This window comes from Amblyraja radiata, chromosome 6, assembly GCF_010909765.2.
Source record: "Amblyraja radiata isolate CabotCenter1 chromosome 6, sAmbRad1.1.pri, whole genome shotgun sequence".
NCBI lineage: Eukaryota > Metazoa > Chordata > Chondrichthyes > Rajiformes > Rajidae > Amblyraja > Amblyraja radiata.
In genome coordinates, this window is record NC_045961.1 from 47,598,083 (window position 1) to 47,622,154 (window position 24,072).

The following is a 24,072-nucleotide window of genomic DNA, read 5'->3' on the forward strand; positions in this document are numbered from 1 at the left end:
CGATCCTGACCACAGCTGCTGCCTGTAAGGAGTTTGTACATTCTCCCTATGACCTATTGGTTTCTTCTGGGTGCCCCAGTTTCCTCTCATGTTTCAAAGACGTACATTGTCCCTAGTGTGTAGGATAGTGCTAGTTTACGGAATGAACACTAGTCGGCGTGGACTCAGTGGGCCAAAGGACCTGTTTCCACGCTGTATCTCTAAAAGTATTTTAAAAAAGGTGGACACAGGCGAGGGATTTTTTTTGATAGGCAGATGGTTGGAACAAAGGCCAAAGATTAAAGCAGGAGGTATGACAGACTGATCGAAGAGTTGCAAATTGTGAATCCACGTGAAGAAATGTGGAAGGAGGGGGAGGACAGAAATGGGTGCAAGTCTAGGTGGGGCACAGGGGGGGGGGGGATTGAAAAAGGCGGGGTGGGGGTTGTTAGAAGTTACTTAAAACTGGAGAATTCAATGTTCATACCAAAGATAGACACAAAGTGCTGGAGTAACTCAGCGGGTCAGACAGCTTCTCTCGAGGAAAAGGGTAATGGCGTTTCACGTTAGGTCCCTACTTCTGAGTCTGAAGAAAGGTCCCGACCCGAAACATTACCTATATTCTTCCTCCAGAGATGCTGCGTTACTCCAGCACTTTGTGTCTATCTTTGGTATAATCCAGCATCTGCAGTTCTTTGTTTCTACTCAATGTGCATGCTGTTGTGTTGTAAACTACCCAAGCAGATACTGCCTGATTTAGAGGGTACACGTTATATGGTGAGGTAGGAGCTCCAGAGAAAACAATCTAAATTATATAACATTTTGAGAGGCATAAGTAGGGTAGGCAGTTAGAACTTTATTCCCCACAGTAGAATTATCAAATGTTAGAGGGTATCGTTCTAATGTCAGAGTGAAAAAGTTTAAAGGAGATGTGTGGGGTAATTTTTGTTTTACTCCGGGAGTGATGGATGCTTGGAATATGCTGCCAGGATTGGTGGTGGAAACAGTAGGGGCAGTGGCATCGAAGAGGATTTTAGATACACACGTGAATAGGCGGAGAGTGGAGGGATTTGGAAGACGTGCAAGCAGTAGGGATTAGTTTAAATAGCCAGGTAGACACAAAATGCTGGAGTAACTCGGCGGGACAGGTAACACCTCTGGAGAGAAGGAATGGGTGACGTTTCGGGTCGAGACCCTTCTTCAGACTGATGTCTGGGGGCGCTACATAAACATCCACCACAGTGACTACTCCACATTCCTCACTGTGATAGAAGACGAAAAAAAAGTTCAATCTCTTCCCTTCTTTGTTCTCCCGCAGTCGGGGGACTGGAGCCTTCCGTTGACCGGACAATATTGGCTCCCGTAGCGGGCGGTCAGGCGTTCGCGTTGGGGAGATCAAGCTTCCGCATCGGGGGGATCTCAGCATAACATCATGTCTTACAAACTGGATTGAGTTTAATGAGTAGGTGACAAAGGTGATTGATGATAACAAGGGATACTAGAGTAGCCTTTGTGTATTTAAGTAAGGCATTTAAGTAAGTCCCACATGGTAGGCTGATCCTGAGATTAAGATGCATGGTAACTTGGTAGTTTGGATTCAGGATTAGTTTACCATAGAAGATAGAGAGTAGTGGTGGATACGTATTATTCTGGTGTCCTGCATGAATCGGTGCTGGAACCCCTGTTGCATGTGTTATGTATAAATGACTTGGAAGAAAATGTAGAAGGGTTGGTTAGTACGTTTGCCGACAGAGACAAAAATTGGTGGAGTTGTGGACAGTTAAGATGACTGAGAAAGGGTACAGCAGGATATTGATAAGTTACAGATATGAGTAGAGAAATGGCAGATGGAAATTTATCGGGGCAAACGTAAGATGTTGCACTTTGGGACGTTAAATGTAAGGGGAAATTAATGACGGGATCCTTAGCAGTGTTGATTTACAGAGGGATGTTGGGGTCCAAGTCCATAGCTCCCTAAAGGCAGCCACACAGTTAGATAAAATGATAAAGAAGCCTTGTGGTACGCTTGCCTTCATCAGTCAGGGCATGTAGTTTAAGCGTCAGGAAGTCATGTTTCAGTTTTATAAAAGTTTGGTTAGGAATATTGTGTGCAGTTCTGGTCACCTCTTTACAGCAGGGATGTGGAGTCTTTAGAGAGGGTGTAGAAGAGTTTTGCCAGGGTGCAGCTTGGATTAGAGGGTAAAACTAAAGGAGAGGTTGAAAAAACAATGTTTTCTCTGGGATGCCAGAGATTGAAGCGTATAAAATAATGAAAGGCACAGATAGAGTAGACAGTCAGATTTCTTTTCTCCAGGGTGGAAATGTCAAGTGCTGGAGGGTATAAGGTCAGAGGGAGGATGTTAAAAGAGATATGTGGGTCAAATTTCTTTACAAAGAGAATGGTGGGTGTCAGGAATGTGTTGTCAGGGGTGGTGGTAGAAGCAGAGATTTTGATATAAATGCATGAATATGGAAGTAATGCATGGATATATGGAGCACATGCGGGCAGAAGGGATTAATTTAAGCACATATATTGCAGGCCAAAAGTCCTGTTCATATGATGCACTGTCCCATTCTATGCTCTCTAAACCATTCCATCAACCATATTGACCATTTTCCCACTACTTTGAGTCCAATGTGGCAGTGTGTACCATCTACAAAATGCATTTTAGCAACTTGCCTTGGCTGTTTCATAGAAACATAGAAATTAGGTGCAGGAGTAGGCCATACGGCCCTTCGAGCCTGCACCGCCATTCAATATGATCATGGCTGATCATCCAACTCAGTATCCTGTACCTGCCTTCTCTCCATACCCCCTGATACCTTTAGCCACAAGGGCCACATCTAACTCCCTCTTAAATATAGCCAATGAACTGGCCTCAACTACCTTCTGTGGCAGAGAATTCCAGAGATTCACCTGTGTGAAAAATGTTTTCTCATCTCGGTCCTAAATTATTTCCCCCTTATCCTTAAACTGTGACCCCTTGTTCTGGACTTCCCCAACATCGGGAACAATCTTCCTGCATCTAGCCTGTCCAACCCCTTAAGAATTTTGGAAGTTTCTATAAGATCCCCCCTCAATCTTCTAAATTCTAGCGAGTACAAGCCGAGTCTATCCAGTCTTTCTTCATATGAAAGTCCTGACATCCCAGGAATCAGTCTGGTGAACCTTCTCTGTACTCCCTCTATGGCAAGAATGTCTTTCCTCAGATTAGGAGACCAAAACTGTATGCAATACTCCAGGTGTGGTCTCATCAAGCCCCTGTACTCCCTGCTCCTATACAACATTATCATCACCCAAATCCGTGGCCTTTGGGAATTTCACCAACTTTGGGGTACTTTTCAAGATACATACAACTCAATTTGCAATCACTGCCTTTTATTTCCTCACTGGATAAAATTCTTGAATTCCTTAAACAAAGAGAGTACTTTTGGCAGAAGGGCTGCAGCTTTTCAAGAACGTGGAATACAGGGACGGCCAATGCAGCGGGCAATGTTGTCCGAGGAGCGCTGACCTTCCTTCCTCCCCACCTACTCTGCCCCTTTCCTTCCCCCCCCCCCCCCCCCCCCCCGGCCCCCCCACTCTCTCTCTCTCTCTCTCTTGTACACCCCCCCCTCCACCCCTCTTATACTGGGACCCCTCCTCTCCATCCCGCACTGATCCCCATTTCCTCCTCTATTCAGTCCTTACTGACATCCCCTGTGCTCCCCCTCCCCCTAATCTATTCATCACCTTACCCACCTCGCATTGATTCTCCTGCCCCCCCCCCCCATCCATCCTACACTGGTCCCCCAATTCATCCTGTACTGACCCCCCTTCCCATCCATCCTGCACTTCTCCCCCCATTCATAGTGCACTGATCTTCCCATTCATCCCGTACTGACCCACCCTCCATTTACCCTGCACCGATCGTCCCATCCATCCTGTAGTGATCTCCCCATTCATCTTTTACTGATTCTCCATTCATCCTGTACTGATCCCCTCATGCATCCTGTACTGATCCCCTCATGTATCCTGTACTGATCCCCTCATTCATCCCGTACTGATCCCCCATTCATCCTATACTGATCCCTTCATTCATCCTGTAGTGATCCCACATTCATCCTGCACAGACCCTCCGATCCACATTGTCCTGACCCCCCCCCCCCATTCATCCTGTACTGATCCCCCCCATTCATCCTGTGCTGATCCCCCACCCCCCATTCATCCTATGCTGATCCCCCCCCCCCATCCATCCTGTACTGATCCCCCCATTAAAGAAGAATGGGGGGAACAGTCTAAAGAAGGATCTCGACCCAAAACGTTGCCTATTTCCTTCGCTCCATAGATGCTGCCTCACCCGCTGAACTTCTCCAGCATTTTTGTCTACCCCCATTTATCCTGTACTGATTCCCCCCATTCATCCTGTACTGATCCCCCCCCCCACATCCATCCCGTACTGATCCCCCCATTCAACACCACTGACATCCCCCGTGCTCTCCCCTCACAATTTTACATACTCCAACCAACACATACTAATTCACCTGTCTCAATCTATCCATTCCGTACCGATTGCCTTCTCAACACCCCCGCCCCCCCGCCATCTATCCACCCCACACTGATTCACACACCCCCTGGCCCTATTGTGCTGGTAATGTCTTCAGAGCGAACATTGACTATGTTTGATATCGGAATGCAATCAAATGTGTCTAAATTCCCAATGTTATTATTTATTTTGACACCTTTAAACATATTACCAAAAGAACATTTGCTGCAGTTATGGCCTTTGGCCATCTCTTGTCAGTTAGTGTAATGTTTAACCTGTCAGATGGGTATAGTCGGTTTTAACAGCTATTATCATAAAATGCCTTTAGAAATTTCCTTGCAACCTGTATATTTTGTTATGGATAAATTATGTGGGAAGCCAGAGCATCAACGACCCATGCTATGGCCATGTCATGGTAATTTTCGGTCCTTCACAGAAAACATGCTTGCATCAATCTGTAGTGTGCATGGTTAAGCATATATGTTACCATAGTCCAGGATTTATTGACACAGGTTGATCATATGCTGAATAATCCAACCACATTTTTGTTTGGAAGTGGAAAGAACTAATAGAAATTGCATTAATTGCAATGCGTAAAAAGAGTTGAGATATTGTATAATAATTTTGCTGCATGTCATTGTGGTATATATCATGTCTTGATTGGTGAATATGTTTAGTTTGTGAGTTACTTGAAGCAGAAATAATATGTGAATGTAGACAAAAGTGCTGGAGAAATTCAGCGGATGCGGCAGCATCTATGGAGCGAAGGAAATAGGCAACATTTCGGGCCGAAACCCTTCTTCAGACTGATGGGTTTTGGCCTGAAACGTCTTAAACTGTCATTTGGCAACCTAAAAAGCTGTCAAGGTTGCCCGGCTGGCAACAGGGAAATAAAGTTGTGAGAGCCCTGGTATAGTTTACTTATGTGTAAATATAGTTTCCACAATCTTTCATGGTTTAAAATATGTTCCTCATACATTTCTAGCATAACATTTGTCAGTCACCGAGAGAGATAATGAGCTTAACACGATTGTTTATAATGCATGAAGATACTTCTGAACGCATTTTAAACATTTTAAAATATTGTTTAATTAATATTGAAGGAAATAATCAAGGACATAATTTATACCACAAGTGTTTTAAAATGTCAGTTAATTGGAGATGTTTTAATTATAATTATGAGTTAAATGCAGTTTTAATCCTGGTGTTAAATATTAGGATATCAATACTTGGCTGTGAAAGGTTTGCAGGGGGAATAAAAATGAGGATCTGAAGGTCGGGTATCGAGTTTTATCCCAAGGCAAAAGCTAGAGGACAGATAGTGAATCAAATAAAACCTATGCTTTCAAAGACCCAGGCTAAATTACACTCTACATTACACCTTTGCCATATCTTGCTCAGAACCATATGTCCCTTTTCATTTCGATCCCATGTTTCTCTGGTACCCCTGTGAACTTGAAGTTGTTTATTTTGTTGAAAATCCTGATGCAGTTACTTTACCTGTTAAGAGCACTTAAATAATTTGGTAATAATTAACAAATTAATTTGCAATTACATACATAAAATCCTATTGACAGACCCATTTAAAAAATGTTAGTTGGTAATTTTATAATTAGATTACTCATTCTGATTTTCAGGTATTTAAAGAAAAACCTCAATTTAACGCATGGAAACATAAAATAAAAATCATATTCTACTACTTTGTTTAATTCTGCTGGTATATGAAAGATTTTATATCGGCGATCATGCAAGTCGATTTGTGGTCTATTTAACCATGACTTTGGTAAATCCACACAATTTTCTGCTGAAATTGCTGATTGCACTCACAGTGGCGACTCAACACAAAATTTTGGATTGGATTTGCCCCTTGTCTTATCTTCAACATCTTGTTTTTGAAGCAATTTTGTAAAGCATGTTAGGATATTTTTCTGTGGTAGATACTAAGTGAATGTATGTTATTTGATTAGTAAGCCAAATCAAACTTGTTTATCTCGTAGTCACTGCCATTTTTTATGGCTAGTTCAAGTGAGCACCACCTGCTGTTGAACTATGAAAAAGCGGATTTATTGTCTACACGAATATAATTTTGATCTGTTTTATAAACTGAATCAAACATGAAATCTGGTGACATTTCTGGCAGGAATGTCACTCTTATGAAATATCTAGTTTGATAAAATGAAGTGTAATTTGTCAACACAATCTAAAGTGTTTCAAATAATCAAGTGAGCACAGACATCTGAAATACCAACATATGGGAATTACTGTTGAAGTGGAAGGAACTACTGGCCTAGATTTTATGGTCTAGGGTGAACTTGAAAATGTTTCTCCTAACCAATCGTGACAGTAATAATGTCATAGTGATGACCTCTTATCATGCTCCAGATGAAGTAACCTTTTCTGTTCCTTAATATACAAAAGGGGTGTGTTTCTGCGAAACATTTTGTTAAGGAGAATTTATCCATTGAAAGGATAGAGTAAAATAGCATTTTGGTATTTTTGATGCGTTCCATGCACAAGCATACATTGTAACAGACTGCCATTATGGCAAAAAATAGCTTTGCAAATTGAAAATAGTACCTTAAGGAGAATGGTATTGCAGTGCAAGTTCATAAATCAAGGGAATAGCTTTACTCTTGCCAAAACTTTATATAATTTTGAAAACATTAAATTTCCACTGGAACAGTGGTTAGTTTTTTTAGCATTTGCATGTAAGCTTAAACATAATCAAAGCTTTCAATCCTGGTTTCATTCTGATGAATGTTGTATTCCTTTATTTTATAACAACTCTATGACAGAGGACATAAAAGTCTACAGAACATTGTTTGATATAAACACTGTTCTGTACAGATTTATTGTTCGATGTCTCTTAAGTACTCGTCCTTGCATGCAATGCAGGCAGAAAAATCACATAGTAAACAGCTGCAGGACTGATTTGCATGGGTTTCCTTGCTCAGTGCCATTTTGTTGTATATTCTTATGCAAGGTTGATTTTCTAGGCTTGGGTATTCAAACATGTCAATGAACTGCTGAAAACACGAAAGATATTATTTAAGATATATTCAGGTCAGGTCGGGGGGAGTTCCCCCCGCCACGGGTACCATGTGATCCCGTGCTATCTGCTCCATGGTCGGATAGTCGGCGACTAAACCGTCTCCCCCACCTGGTTTGCTCGGTGAGGAGGGGGCTGTGGACCACCAGCAGGACCAAAAACAAGACCTGTCAAAGGGCGGATGAGCTTCTATCGGGCCGACCGCCATCCATACTTCAATAGAAGTTGCGGTCACCGTCGTACATAGCGTTGTAAGGAATGATGATAAAGCACACTCACCTAAATCTTATACTTCCAGCAGCGGAAGTACCCAGGAACTGGAGGATAGAGATGTGTGGTGCGTCCATCACCGTTCCCGTCGGAAACCAGCACCACTGCGTCGCTAATGTTTTCAACGATGAAGAATTAATTAATTAATCTAAATGAATCGTTTTTTAATAAATGGTTCTTGTGGTTGTAATGGATTAGCAAGTCAAGTCAAGTCACTTTTATAGCACATTTAAAAAACAACTCGTGTTGACCAAAGTGCTTTACATTGGTGGAGGTACTAACGTTATACAACAGTGGTTCATAGATTAAGTACATACATAAATACATACATATAGCATACATACATATATTAGGTGAGTGTGCTTTATCATCATTCCTTACAATCTCAGCTAACCATGTACTGTGGCTTCTTCTAATTATAGGAACTAACTGTAATTTATGGCAAACTGATAATATTTATTTCTGAAAAAATCTCCCTACTTCAAATGTTTTCCTTTGTATGCTGCTATAATTCTTTGCATTTGGTTATCTGACTAGGGCGTGACCTGAAAATAGTGTTGTGCCAAGGGGAAATCAAGGAAATTGAATCTATCCTCAATTTTTGTAGTTTATTCTTTGCATTTATCAAAAATCCTCCTGTAATTCGCTTCATCACACTGGTATTGAAAATCTCATGGCTGATGCAAACCAGATACAAGGGAAGCATCTAATTTTCTACTCTAGCTGGAATATATCCACATTACCAATGAGTTACCAAGAATTTCAATTCCTTTAATTTCTGCATCAGAGTTTGAAATATAATAAGAAAATTAAACAATTGGTGTGAAGAATTTGCTCTCAATGTGAAAAATTGATTTGATTTCTTTTCACTTTTTAGAAATACAACCTGTTGTGCGTCCAAAAACACACAGCTCCAGGAGTGACTCTCCATACATGCAACAGATTCATGGGCTTGCAAGATCATTCAGCGACTGACAACGACACAGTTCTTGAACTTCTACATCTCAATGCGGAAAACACTAACAAACCGCTAAACGTAATTACATCTTGGTCAACAGTGGGCAAAATGGCAATGGATAAAGGATACTCCAATACTGAGAGAGTTGAAGAGTGGGAAGTGCGGGACACAGATAGCTCGGGTTCAGATAGTGAATTGGAGCAGTTAGGAATTTCCATGTTAGAGACAGGTCCTATAATGAAACAGTTTTGTCAGTCACCTGGATTGGAATCAAATCTACTCCAATGTAGTGAGGTTCTGCAAGATTTTAACATTGATACCAAAACAAAACCAAAGGGTGATTTAAGGATTACAGATGAAGATAAAGTCTATAAAACGAAAATGGAGTTTGCCCTGAAATTGGGATATTCAGAAGAACAATTGCAGATGGTCTTGAACAAATTAGGAACTGATGCCGTACCTAATGATATATTAGGTGAACTTGTTAAACTGGGGAACAAACTTGATTCGGATGCCGCTTGTGGCAGAAGTAATCCTAGAATTATAAATCTGCGAGATACAACTTCTATGGATTCCCAAAGGTCGGATTCTCCTTTAGAAGACATAGTTGATGACGGGAATAATCTAAAACCTGTAGTCATTGATGGCAGTAATGTGGCAATGAGGTGAGTGGGGAAAATTGTGTTTCCCTCTCCTTAATCATTCTCCTTTGCTCTTTCACCCTCTCATTCTTTATCTCTCTCAATTTACCTCTCTCTCCTTGTCTCCCTATCTATTTCTCCCTCTCTCCCCGATCTCCCTCATCTTCTCGTCCCGTCTATCCCTCTGTCTCGCACTCGCCCCACCCCCATCCCCCTCACATCTTCCCTCTCTCGTCTTCCCTCTCCACCCTTCTCATCTCTAAATGCATCAATTTATAAATATGCAAGGGACCTGCATTTGATTGAGCAATTGTAAATGTTCAACTCTACACCATTTTTACAGTAGTTATTGTTCATATCTAATGTAGCAATTATAGAATGCAGAGATAAGCCACTAAAACAACCACAAAATAATTCCAGATATTTGTTTCTGCCTTTCTTTGATAGAAATAGAAATATTTAAAAGTCTACCTATAGTTTTCACAAAGTAACCATCCACCCTGAACTATTTTTTATCATTTAACTTTATATGTACAATGTCTTTGCTCACCATACTTTTGTTAATGTTCTCATATCTCTTTTTAAGTCCAATCTAGATTTGAAAATGCATTTTGACTAATTAGTGTTGGCATCAGGAAAAGCGAATCGGATTTTTCTGATCAGTACAGTAATTACATTTTCCCATCACATCATTATTCTCGATGCTAGTCGATAATGGAAGGGCTTTTATCGGTCTATATATACAGAACTTTGAATGTTGTGCTCATAAACAGCATTGTTGTATCATCACCTTCCATATCTGATAGTCTTTGCTATCTCCTGTGCATTGCTTCTATACCCCAATACCATCAGCCTGTCAAAGTATTGCATTATCCATGGTTCTCTTGATTGAGACTCCAGGAATCTTCAAATAAATATAACTCTTATCCTATCTCCACTGTATTCCTACAAATCCACTGCCTTGAGAAACATAATTTTAATTGTGGCACCAATGTTCTCGGCGCCAAGTCCCCAAGCTCTGAAACTTTACACCATTAAAGGCACTGTTATTGATGGCCATGAATGAGGTTCATGGAAATTGGTTTATCTTTCACTACAATATGAAAATCTGAGCAGATAAATAATAATTGTCTCAACAGGTTGAATCAGTAACTAGGCAAATGTTGGGTAATGTTATTAATGCTAAAAGAACATTATCCTTATTCAGAAAATCATTGTTAGAATATTGACTCAAAAGAAAGGAAGAGAAATGGGACTAAACCAGTTTACTCAAGACTAGCGCAGGTGCCATGTACCAATTATTCACCTTTTCAGTAACATTTACTTTTACCTATATTGAAAAATCAACTTCTCACCAATTATTTAAGTGTATCATCATATTTGAAAACCATATTTCATAATGTAGCTTGTTGTTTTATCAGTGATCTCTTATTGTGCTTATAACTTGAGGATACAAGGATGCCTTTTGACATTTTTTTAATTAATTCTGTTTTCTAGTATTAATCCTGTTTTTAATAGTGTTAATTAGGAAAGATTAGTCCCATTGAATATATGGATTTAAGACTTGTTTTTGTTTCTTGCAGTCATGGCAATAAAGAAGTGTTCTCCTGCCGAGGGATTAAGTTAGCAGTGGATTGGTTTTTGGAAAGAGCACATAAAGATATTACTGTGTTTGTGCCTGCCTGGAGGAAGGAACAATCGAGGCCTGATGCCCTCATCACGGGTAACCTGTAGAAATTACTCAGTTGGTTTGTATTGGTATATGAATTAAACATTGAGAGCGCTGTTACAGTTGATGGAATAGCATGATTTATTCATAGCCAGTTTCGCTTATTTAATCTAAAATTTGAAGAAACCTTTTATATAAAATATTATTTTTGGTTTTAGTATTGTAATGGTGAGACAATATCTTGAAATCTCTAGCATTTTAAGTCAATGGTGTAAAATCTAAGGAATAGACAACATCTCTCCATAAAAAAAATAAAGCCCATCTGTGTTTAAATAGGTTGTTTATCCGTTCCTTTTAACTACTATACAACATGAATGATTCTGTTGACAGGATCTATATATGGTCATCTTTTTAGAAGGCTATAAAATAGTTTGTCTCAAGCTGTCTTTTTTTCTGCAGACTAAGGAAGCTTAATTATATAAAAAATACTACTTATAAAGTAGATCTACTCTCATATAAAATAAGTTGTTTTTCACATAACTTCTAAATTAGGATGGCTAAACAGATTAATATCATTTGCATAGGTTTGATAAATATATTAAAATATGCTTCAATATGTTCAAAGTATTGGATCTCCATTATAATGTATGCTATTTGCTGAGAGATAATAAGATTTAGGAGCTTTTATGAATAGAAACTATTTTGCCTTTACCATTTGGTGAAATCATCAGTTCTGTGACCATGTACATTCCTTTGTTCTGTTACCCTTAATATGGAATACATTCTGCATTGCGAACTATTCTTTTACCTAAATAATTGATGCATCAAAGTTCACTGACGACACAAAAATGAAGGGAAAGTAAGTTGTAAACGGATACAATGAATCAGCAAAGAGATATACATAATTTAAAACAATGGGGAAAATTACAGCAAATGGAGTATAATGTGAAATATGAGATAATTCTCATATGAAGATAATGAAGAATAGAAAAGTTAAAGTTAATTTAAATTTGATGCTAGATTCATTTGCTGGGAAGGTTTTGAAGGGGGAAATCATTGCAGGCTGGGAGATCCTCCACATCAATGTGTTTATCTGTAAAATTTCACAATCTGTAAGTCCTAACATCACCTTAAGCTTCATTTGACCCACCGCAATGCCTCAGGCTTTAGATCCTTAAACCTCCTGCTGCCATACTGGCTTCCACTCACACTGCCGTACAGGCCGCAATGTAGTGAAGGCCAAGATACTTGTATACCTATTCTTCAAACATCCATCAATGGAGGTAAGGGTGCAACATTCAATCTTTGCTTTCCAACCTATTAATCTGGCCAGCAAAAGCACTGCAAGTAGCCAATGGTCTTGACCATTTAAGCTTTGCAGTTAGTGTATGACACTCATGCAAAGAAAGGGGCTATTCATCATCATTGGAATGAGCTTAGGCAGATCAGAAACACAGAAGAGATTTCATAGTGTTTTAATATAAATCCAATACATAAAGAACGTATGTTTGTACATTAGTTGACCTCTGCAAATTGCCTTTAGTGTGTGAGGAGTGGATGTGAAAGTGAGGTGACATAAAAGTAGTGTGAACAATGGTCGGCAAGGACTCAGTGGGCTGAGGGGCCTGTTTCTATGCTGTATCCTTCAATCAATCAAAACTATCCAATTAAGAATTTCAGGGCATGTAAAAGTACACTTCACTTTAGTTCCTGCTTGTTGTAGAGGTGAAATCAATGGTTTTAACTTTGTTATTTTCAATGGAAGCTTTGCCAAAAGAATGCCCAGAGGTACCATGGTATGGCTACACAAGAAAGGTTAGATGGGAAACAAGAAGTGGAAATAAGAGTCAAAACATTATGTGATCATGATAGTCTGAAGAAGGGTCTCGACCTGAAGCGTCACCCATTCCTTCTCTCCAGAGATACAGCCTGTCCCTCTGAGTTACTCCAGCATTTTGTGCCGGTCTTCGATGTAAACCAGCATCTGCAGTTCCTTCATACACATGATGTGATAAAAGTCTAGGATCCTTAATAAAAAAATAATCTTACTGGTTTGGGTTTGTTTTGCGGCAACAATATGATTTTGTACAAATGTAGCTTACTATTTTAAACACTAATAGGATCATTATTTCCAGGGGTGTGACACAATTTGCAGCCTCCAATGTGAATTGGCAAGTTATTTAAGGATGGTAAGAGGAAGAAATAGGTGGATGGACTGCATGTAAGTGATCATGCCTTTGTGCCAAAGAAAACTGAAGGTGATCAAAACTATGTACTGTGTACACCTTGTGTTAAGGTCTTTTGGTAAATCATTGACTCAGCTTTAGTTATTAAATCATTTCAATCGCATCTGCTCAAATGGATGATGCGGATGAGGAGGCCACAGTTACTCGTGTCCGTAACCTGCATTTGTTCAAAATCCCAATATTTATTATAATCACCTTACTGCGGTGGATATTTGCATCAAAGCTTTCTGGTTATGAGCAAGTGACAACCTGCCACTTGGCCATGCTATGTTGCATTAAGATTTCCCATGTTGGAAATTTTGCCACTGTGGCGCCGCCTAGTGGTTAGGCAACTTACTGAGCGACAGGGCCGGCACTTGGGCTGACAGGGTCAAGTGACTGTGTTTGGCAGGAAGGAGTCGTCATGTGGTTAGTGGGTGTGCCCTGGTATATATAGAGAGCCCTGGGAAAACCCTCCCCAGTCGTGTGTGTGCTGTTCTCCGTATTATCTCAATAAAGATCACTTTGATTCACAACGCGTGGCTTGCTATAGTGGTGACCCTGACGATCCAAAACGGTTATTTTGGATTTGCACAATGGAAGCAGCCAACGATCAACCCCCGCTGTCGATCCGGCCCAGCAGAATGCCGTCTCGTTTAAGCTGCCCGTGTCTGGATATCGAAGCCCCAAGTGTGGTTCCAGCAGGCTGAGGCCCAGTTCCATATTCAACGCATCACGGCCGATGACACCAAGTACTATTACGTGGTTGGCACGCTGGAAAAGGAGACGGCCGGTCGCCTGGTCCATTATCTACGAGCGCTGCTGGCTGCGGACAAATACGCAAGCCTCAAGGTGCTCCTCCAATGCACCTTTGTCTCAGCCGCCGTGACCATGCAGCGAGGATCATGCACATGGGCGGTCTCGGCGATCGCAAGCCGTCTGTGCTGATGAGTGAAATGCTTACCCTCATGGACGGTGAGAATTTCGCTGACCCCCTGCAGCTAGCAGAGTGTGCGAACGAGCTGTGGCAGTCCAAACAGCAGAGCGGCGCTGTGATCGATCGGGTGTCTGCAGTGCCTTGGAAGGCCCAGTGACTGGGCCGTATATCCACCGGAAGTTCGGCCATGCAACCGGTCCCGGGCAATACCGGTAAAGGGAAGTGGTGTTTCTACCATCAGCGCTAGGGTTCCGCGGCCCGTCTGTCCCACCCGCCCTACTCGTACCCGAGAAACGCCGGGGCCGGCCGCCAGGAGTCGCTGCGGCGGTCGGCCAGAAACTCCTCCTCTACGTTTGGGACCGACATTCGGGATGACGGTTCCTCGTTGACACGGGTGCGGAAGTTAACGTTTTGCCCCCATCGGGGGTGGACACTCGTTCCAGCCAGCAGGGGCCCTCGTTAACTGCGGCACATGCAGCTCTATCCGGACGTATGTGGTTCGTACGGTCCTGCTCATGTTTGGCCCCTGTCATTTTACCTGGACTTTTATGGTTGCCGACGTCTCTCAGCCGTTGCTGGGCGCCGATTTCCGCCAGGTTCAATCCCTGTTGGTGCATGTGAGGGGGCAGTGCCTCGTTCACGCTGCGACATACAAATTGATCACCCTACTGCATCCGCTATGCCATGCCGGGACCCGGTGACTTCAGTGGACAATGTCTATGCCCAGATATTGGCGGACTTTCCTGACATTCTGCCCTCCAATTTCATTCGGTCAGCCCTAAGCACGGAGTGGTGCATTATATCCTCACCTCCGGACTGCCGCTCCACGCACGTGCGCTTCCTCCTGTCATGCTCTGTATTGCTAAGGCGGAGTTCCGCCAGATGGAAGCCATGGGAATTGTATGACACTCCGACAGCCCGTGGGCTTCTCCCCTCCACATGGTTCCCAAGGTGTCCGGGGGCTGGCGGCCTTGTGGCGGTTACCGACGCCACAACGGTGGACCGGTACCCTATTTCACATATTCAGGACTTTTCCGCCCATCTGGCCAGCGCCAATTTTTTTTTTCCAAGGTCGACCTGGTTCAGGGCTATCATCAGATTCCTGTTCGCCCAGAGGACGTGCCTAAGACGGCCATCATCACCCCTTTTGACCTTGTCGAGTTCCTCCGTAAGCCTTTTGGCCTTATGAACGCCGCGCAGGCTTTCCAGCGCCTGATGCACACGGTGGGTCACGGTCTGGATTTTCTGTTCATTTATTTGAACGACATCCTCGTTGCCCGTCGCTCTCACCAGGAGCACTGTGTACACCTTTGGTTGCCCTGTCAGCAGCTCAGCGAGCATGGCCTGGCCATCAATATGGATAACTGTCGGTTCAGCCTCAGTTCCATCGATTTCCTTGGGCATCACATCACCAAGCATGGTGCGGTCCCACTCCCGGACAAGGTGGAGGCTATTCGCCGGTTCCCGCCGCCTTCCACGGTGCGTGAGTTCCCGGAGTTTGTGGATATGGTGACTTTCTACCATTGGTTCGTGCCTGCGGCGGCTCGGATCATGCGGCTGTTGTTCCTGGCCAGTAAGCAGCGGGACGTTCAGTGGGATGACGAGGCCATGGCCGCTTATGATGGTGCGAAGGAGGCGTTAGCACGGGCGACGATGCTGATGCCCTGACGGTGGACGCCTTGGACTCTGCTGTGGGTGGTGTGCTGGAACAGATGTTCGATGGACGCTAGCAGCCCCTTTTCAGCCGGCAGCTCAGTTCGGCGGAACGGAAGTACAGTACCTTTGACCGGGAGCTCCTTGCGTTGTACTTGGCGGTGAGACACTTTCGCTATTTCCTGGAGGGCCGGGATTTTACTGCTTTTACCGATCGCAAACCCCTCACCTTTGCTTTTGTGAAGGTGTTGGACCTCTAATCCTCTCGTCAGCAGCATCAATTGCCGTACGTCTCGTAGTTTACCACCAGCATTCGCCACATCTAGGGTAAGAGTAACCGGGTCGCCGATGCGTTGTCCCGCACTGCGATTTCCGGCCTAGTGTTGGAGGACATGCCGTTTAGTCCTGCTGGTACTTCGGTCCTGTGCGATCAGCCGCGACCCATCGTTCCTGCTTCCTGGAGCCGTTGGGTGTTCGATGTCATCCACGGGTTGGCTCATCCTTCTATCCGGGCGACGATTGAGTTGGTGGCGGCCCGGTTTAAGCAGCATGGATTGCGTAAGCAGGTTGGCCAGTGTGCCCGGGCGTGCGCTCTGTGCCAGACATCTAAGGTTCAGCGTCACGTCCGCGCGCCCGTACAGGATTTTGCCGTGCCTCACTGGCGATTCGATCAATCCATGTGGATATCGTGGGTCCGTTGCCCCCGTCCAGGGGTGTCACTCATTTCTGATGGTGGTGGATCATTTTACGCGTTGGCCGGAGGCTGTCCCGTTGGCTGATACTTCGGTTGCGACATGTGCCCTTGCTGCCCACTAACTCGCTCGTTTTGGTGTGCCAGTCAACATTTCGTCGGACCTTGGGGCTAAGTTCACCTCTAAGTTGTGGTCGGCTATGGCCCACCTGTTGGGGGTTCAGCTTCATCATACCACGGCCTATCACCCGCAGTCCAACGGTTTGGTGGAGCGGTTTCACCGTCATCTTAAGGCCGCCATGAAGGCATGGCTCACGGTCCCGGAGTGGATGGATGAATTACCGTGGGTTTTGTTGGGGATTCGTACTGCCCCGAAGGAGGACTTGGCTTCTTCTTCTGCGGAATTGGTCTATGGCATTCCGCTTACGGTTCTGAGGGCTTTCGTTCCGGCAGCATATGGTCTGCAGGAGCCGCCCCATCTGTGTTAGATCGTTTGTGGGAGAAGGTGGGCATGCTCGCTCTTGACCCGATGTCTCACCATGGGTTAGTTCGTTTCCACGTTCCCCCTGCTCTCCAGGACTGTCTGTATGTGTTCCTGCGTCGCGACGCTCACCGGACGCCAATGCAGCGGCCATATGAGGGTCCTTTCCGGGTACTGCAGCATGGACTTACGACTTTTGTTTTGGACATGGGGGGCCAGCGTGAGACTGTGTCGGTGGCTTGCCTTAAGCCATGCCATTTGGACCTTGTTCAGCCCGTGCAGGTGGCCCAGCCTTGTCGTAGGAGGTCAGCCGCAGTCCCGGCCGCTCCCATCTTCGCCTGTGACGGTTGTGTCCCCTGGGGAGGGGGATGGGCATACAAGGTCCGGCCGCCTCATTCGTCTGCCATTTTGTTTTCGTGCCTCTGGTTATATGGGGGGGGGAGGAGGGGTGTTGTGGAGCCACCTCGTGGTTAGGCCACTTACTGAGCGAACCCTCGGCGTTTGGACTGACAGGGTCACGTGACTGTGTTTGCTGGGAAGGGGTTGTCACGTGGTTAGTGGGTGTGCCCTGGCATATAAAGAGAGCCCTGGGAAAACCCTCCCCAGGCGCGTGTGTGCTGTTCTCTATATTACCTCAATAAAGATCACTTTGATTCACAACGCGTGGCTCGCTATACCACTCTGATAAAGGTGTTGATGATAGTGGCATTTACACACTTTGAGATAGGAGCATGGAAATGCAGGGAATGGAGGGTTATGAATCACATGCAGGCAGAGGTGATTTGTTTTACTTGGGACGGATATTGTGGGATAGGTGGCCTGTTCTATTGCTGTACTGTTTCATATTCTCATTTTAAAATATGCTCAAACAAAATATTGTTACTTCACCTGTCCTAATGTTTGTTTTATTACTCCGTTAATAGAGTAATCAGGGTTTATTTTTTATTGTTAATCTATTGTTTACGAGAAAATGTATTTAAGATCAAGGACAGATTTTAAATCATTGTATCCTTCTGTAAGAAATCTATTAAAGCAGACAGAAGGAAAATTGGATGTTTGTATTTATTGCAAGGGTGATGGTGAATAAAGGTGGGTAAGTTTTAACAAAATTGTATAGGACTAAAAAAGCCAGGAATACTACATAAACTCATGGTCTCCTTCCTTGGAAAATGATATAATTGGCATGGTGATAACAGAGAAGGTTCATCAGATTAATTCTAAATATGAAAGGATAATATTACGAGGAAAGATTAAGCAGATTGTTATTCCTTGGAGAGGAAAGGGAAATCATGCTTGACTAATCTTCTGGAATTTTTTGAGGATGTGACAAGTAAAATGGATGAAGGGGTGCCAGTGGATGTAGTGTATCTAGACTTTCAGAAAGCCTTTGATAAGGTCCCACACAGGGTCATGTAGATGCTTTGGCATCGACCGTGCAAGAGCTGGCTGTTCTTGAAAAGGAGGCGCAGTCGTCTTTCTTACTGTTTGGCTTTCTTCCCAACCAATTGTTCAAGCGCTTTTGATTGCAACATGCGCCTTAATTTAGTTCAACAAAGAAACTTACAAGTTACTAAATAACTGGTGACTAAAATTAGAGCACATGGTATTGGGGGTAGGGTGTTGACATGGATACAAAATTGGTTGGCAGACCGGAAGCAAAGAGTAGGAGTGAACGGGTCCTTTTCAGAATGGCAGGCAGTGGCGAGTGGAGTGCCGCAAGGCTCGGTGTTGGGGCCGCAACTGTTTACCATATATATTAATGATTTGGAAGAGGGAATTAGGAGCAACACTAGCAAGTTTGCGGATGACACAAAGCTGGGTGGCAGTGCGAACTGTGAAGAGGATGTTAGGAGGTTGCAGGTTGACCTGGACAGGTTGAGTGAGTGGGCAGATGCGTGGCAGATGCAGTATAATATTGATAAATGTGAGGTTATCCACTTTGGCGGCAAAAACAAGGGGGCAGATTATTATCTCAATGGGGTTAGGTTAGGTAAGGGCGAGGTACAGCGAGACCTGGGCGTCCTTGTACACCGGTCACTGAAAGCTTGCGTGCAGGTACAGCAGGCAGTGAAGAAAGCTAATGGAATGTTGGCCTTCATAACAAGAGGATTTCAGTATAGGAGTAAAGAGGTTCTTCTGCAGTTGTATAGGGCTCTGGTGAGACCACATCTGGAGTATTGTGTACAGTTTTGGTCTCCTAATTTGAGGAAGGACATCCTTGTGATTGAGGCAGTGCAGCCTAGGTTCACGAGATTGATCCCTGGGATGGCGGGACTGTCATATGAGGAAAGATTGAAAAGACTAGGCTTGTATTCACTGGAGTTTAAAAGAATGAGGGGGGATCTTATAGAAACATATAAAATTATAAAAGGACTGGACAAGCTAGATGCAGGAAAAATGTTCCCAATGTTGGGCGAGTCCAGAACCAGGGGCCACAGTCTTAGAATAAAGGGTAGGTAATTTAAGTCTGAGGTGAGGAAAAACGTTTTCACCCAGAGAGTTGTGAATTAATGGAATTCCCTGCCACAAAGGAGGCCAAATCACTGGATGGATTTAAGAGAGAGTTAGATAGAGCTCTAGGGGCTAGTGGAGTCAAGGGTTATGGGGAGAAGGCAGGCACGGGTTATTGATAGGGGACGATCAGCCATGATCACAATGAATAGCTCGAAGGGCCGAATGGCCTCCTCCTGCACCTATTTTCTATGTTTCTAACCCTAACCATCCATTTGCACTAATCCCGTATTAATCACATTTTGTTTTTCCATTCTCATCATCTCCCCCCATATTCTACCACTCTCCTTAACACGTAGTATTTATAAAGTCCAAATAACCTAACAGCTGCATACCTTTGGGATCTGGGTGGAAACAAGAGCATCCAAGAGGAAATCCACAAGGTGGACGGGAAAATGTGCAAATTCCACAGACTCGGCACCCGAGGGTCAGGACTGAACTTGGGTCTCTGGCATTGTGAGGCAAAGAACTTCTATCTGTGCCTCTATGCACCTTCCTTTCTCGTCTAAGCTGCACTCCACCATTGTTAATATATTCTACCTAAGGTACAGTGCAGAACATAGCATTACTATAGATATGGCCGTGTCTTGGCTTGAGATCTTTCAAACTGTTGGAGTTTATAGTATTGGATTCCCAGTTAATATGAATAACTGAATTATATCTGCTCCAATTTTTTTTTTTAATACATTAGCTAATGCCTATGCTTCACATCTAGAAATCTTATGTCCTTTCTGCATTCTAGTATATTGGCCTTCTCATTTAAAGACAATTAATTCTTAAAAATAAAACTATAGATACTGGAAATCAGAATTAAAAATAGAAAATGCAGGAAACATTCAGCAGGTCAGGCAGCATCATTGGAATGAAAATAAGAATTAATATATCAGGTCAAGGAACCATTTTTCAGAGTGGAGAATGGGGAGAGATGGAGAAGGCAAAGGGAATATTTCTGATTGGAAAAGGCTGGGATTGCTTTAATAAACTGCTGATGAAGTTGTCTGGTGGATAGGTTAATGTAGAAAGTTAGAAAGCATTAACAAAAAGAAATGCAAGAGGCAAAAAAAGTATCATTTTTTTAATCCATAAACAATTATTATGAACTTCGAACACACAACAACAACTTCCATGTTAACATAGGACGTAGAACAGTACAACACAAGAACCAGCCCTCAGCGCACAATGTCTGCGACGTACATTATGCCAAGACCAACTCTTAGCTGCCTGCACATAATTCATACCCCTTCATATCTATACCTACCAAAAAGTCCCTTTAATGCCACTATGTATATACCTCAACCACCACCATCTGTAAAAAAAAACTTGCCGCTCTCACCTTAGCTATGCCCTCTAGTATTTGATCTTTCCATTGTGGGGGAAAAGGTTCTATACCTCACATAATTGTACATACTTCTATCGGGCTCCCCAGTGACCTCCGGCATCCCAGAGAAATAATCCAAGTCTGTCCAACCTTTCCCTTTGGCTATTCCCCCTTAATCCAGAAATCAGGCAGTGAAGAAAGCAAATGGTATGTTAGCATTCATAGCAAAAAGATTTGAGTATAGGAGCAGGGAGGTTCTACTGCAGTTGTACAGGGTCTTGGTGAGACCACATCTGGAGTATTGCGTACAGTTTTGGTCTCCTAATCTGAGGAAAGACATTCTTGCCATAGAGGGAGTACAGAGAAGGTTCACCAGACTGATTCCTGGGATGGCAGGACTTTCACATGAAGAAAGACTGGATAGACTCGGCTTGTACATGCTAGAATTTAGAAGATTGAGGGGGGATCTTATAGAAACTTACAAAATTCTTAAGGGGTTGGACAGGCTAGATGCAGGAAGATTGTTCCCGATGTTGGGGAAGTCCAGAACAAGGGGTCACAGTTTAAGGATAAGGGGGAAATCTTTTACGACCGAGATGAGGAAAACATTTTTCACACAGAGAGTGGTGAATCTGTGGAATTCTCTGCCACAGAAGGTAGTTGAGTCCAGTTCATTGGCTATATTTAAGAGGGAGTTAGATGTGGCCCTTGTGGCTAAAGGGATCAGGGGGTATGGAGAAAAGGCAGGTACAGGATACTGAGTTGGATGATCAGCCATGATCATATTGAATGACGGTGCAGGCTCGAAGGGCTGAATGGCCTACTCCTGCACCTATTTTCTATGTTTCTATTATGCTGCTAAACCACTTTTGCAACCTTTCCAAACCCTCTATATCCTTCCTGTAATCGGGCGGCTTGAACTGCACCCAATACTCCTAATGCACCCTAACTAAAGTCCTATAAAGCTGGGTCATGACTTCCTGATTCTTATACTCAATGCCCTGTTCTATGAAAGCAAGCAGACCCAATGCCTTCGCAGGCTCGGCGATCGTTTCCTGAACACCTCCGCTCAGTCCGTCTTAACCTACCTGATCTCCCGGTGGCTCAGCACTTCAACTTCCCCTCCCATTCCCAATCTGACCATTCTGTCTTGGGCCTCCTCCATTGTCAGAGTGACGCCCAGCGCAAATTGGAGGAACAGCACCTCATATTTCGCTTAGGTAGTTTACACCCCAGCAGTATGAACGTTGACCTCCAACTTCAGATTGCCCTTGCTTTCTCTCTCCATCCCCTTCCCCTTCCCAGTTCTCCCACTAGTCTTACTGTCTCTGACTACATTCTATCTTTGTCCCGCCCCCTCCCCTGACATCAGTCTGAAGAAGGGTCTCGACACGAAACGTCGCCCAATTCCTTCTCTCCAGAGATGCTGCCTCACCCACTAAGTTACTCCAGCATTTTGTGTCTGCCTTTTTTACCGCCCTATCTACTTATGTTGCCACAGGAAGTTATGGACTTGAACCCCGATTCTTCGGTACATCAATACTGTTAAGGGTCATGCCATTAATTTTATATATTTCCCCTTACATTTGACCTCCCAAAGTGCAACACCTCACACTTGCTCGGATTACACTCCATCTGCTATTTCTCTGCGCAATTCTATAACTGATCTACTTTTGACAGCCTTCCTCACAGTTCACAGCCAGTACTGAATCCATACGACCAAGCCATTGATAATCCTATGCATTTTAATTTTTTTTGGTTTGGTTTAAGGATACAGCATGGAAATGGGCCCTTGAGCCCACCGAATCTGCCCCAAACAGCAATCACCTGTACACTAGTTCTGTGTTATACCATTGTTGCATCCTCCACACTAGGGCAAGTTACAGAAGCCAATTAACCTAGAAACCTACACTTCTTTGGAATGTGGGAGGAAATCGGAGCACTCAGAGAAAGCCCTCGCAGTCACAGGGAGAATGTACAAATTCCGTACAGACAGCACCCATAGTCAGGATCGAACCCAGGTCTTTGGCTCTGTTAGGCAGGTACTTTACCATTATGTCGCTCACTTCTGGATCTTAACCTTCTGGATCTTAATCTTCTGGATCAGCCTACTATGGGAGACTTTATCAAATGCCTAACTAAAGGTATATGATAAAGTTGATAAATATTGTGCTTTTAACAATGAAAATCATCTCAAGAGAATGAAAGGAGAGAGATTTGAGGTGTATTTTTTTTACTCATGATAGTCCATATCTGGAATGAGCTGCGAGGGTTAGTTATATAATCGGATATAATTACGATAATTTGAAAGGACTAGCCCAGTATACCAACTAGATTGGCGTGGGCGATGGGCCATAGAGTCTCCTTCTATGCTATGGCTATGACATTTGAGCTGAACATATCAAATTAAATTTAACACTGAACTTTAGAGATTTTGAAATTGATGGCCAAAGGTTTAATGAAAATTGTAAGGAGTATTTTAAGGAAGAAAACACCTGAAGAGGTTCAGGAAACAAAATCCAGATCATGACCCTTAAAAATTGAATCATGCTTGCCAGTTGCAAACCAATTAAACTTGCCAATAGTGAACAGGTCAGGCATGGTGACGTGAAGGCTCATGGCTATTACTGATAGAGAAGGGGCAAGATCATTATGGGTTGGGAGTAGCGTGTGGTACAGGGTGAGACAGAGCTTTAAAAACAAGGTTAAGAGTTTTAAAACTAGTCATTCAACTAATCTTCTGCAACTGCCCATATCCCTGCCCTGGTGTTATTTTTTGTTTTCATATCTCTGCTGGACACAGTCTGTCTGATGTCCTATTCAGAGAATGTTCTTGGATCTGAAAAACATTAATTTACTTCTACCTATCCACAGATTGGGCATTATTCAACCTCCACAATCCTCTATTGGCATCAATGACTTTTGTGAGTTCAAATAATGCAATGTATGATAGTTTACTCCCTACATTTTTCATGGGTTTGCCACATGAGGGAGGTCATGTTATTTGTGCCTCTGGTTTAGCAGAATTCAATCACGACTCTGGGAGGAGCTCTTTGGCCACGAGGAAAAATCGGTTATGAAGGATTCTTTGTTTTGCTTAATGTCCCTATGATTGACAACTGGCTCCTCATTCAACTTGATTCCTTTCTTCATGATGGTTGTGA

The 24,072-nt window shown here is 43.3% G+C and overlaps 1 protein-coding gene across 2 annotated transcripts in view; it reads left to right on the forward strand.

The window, feature by feature from the left end:
- Positions 1-24,072, forward strand: part of zc3h12c (zinc finger CCCH-type containing 12C) — a 60,425-nt gene that overhangs the window by 23,564 nt on the left and 12,789 nt on the right. For both annotated transcript variants that reach the window (XM_033022711.1, XM_033022710.1), the window contains exons 2-3: positions 8,702-9,447; positions 11,007-11,146. In XM_033022711.1, coding sequence (XP_032878602.1) covers positions 8,771-9,447; positions 11,007-11,146 — 817 coding nt within the window. In that variant the 5' untranslated portion in view covers positions 8,702-8,770. The remainder of the gene's footprint in view (positions 1-8,701; positions 9,448-11,006; positions 11,147-24,072) is intronic.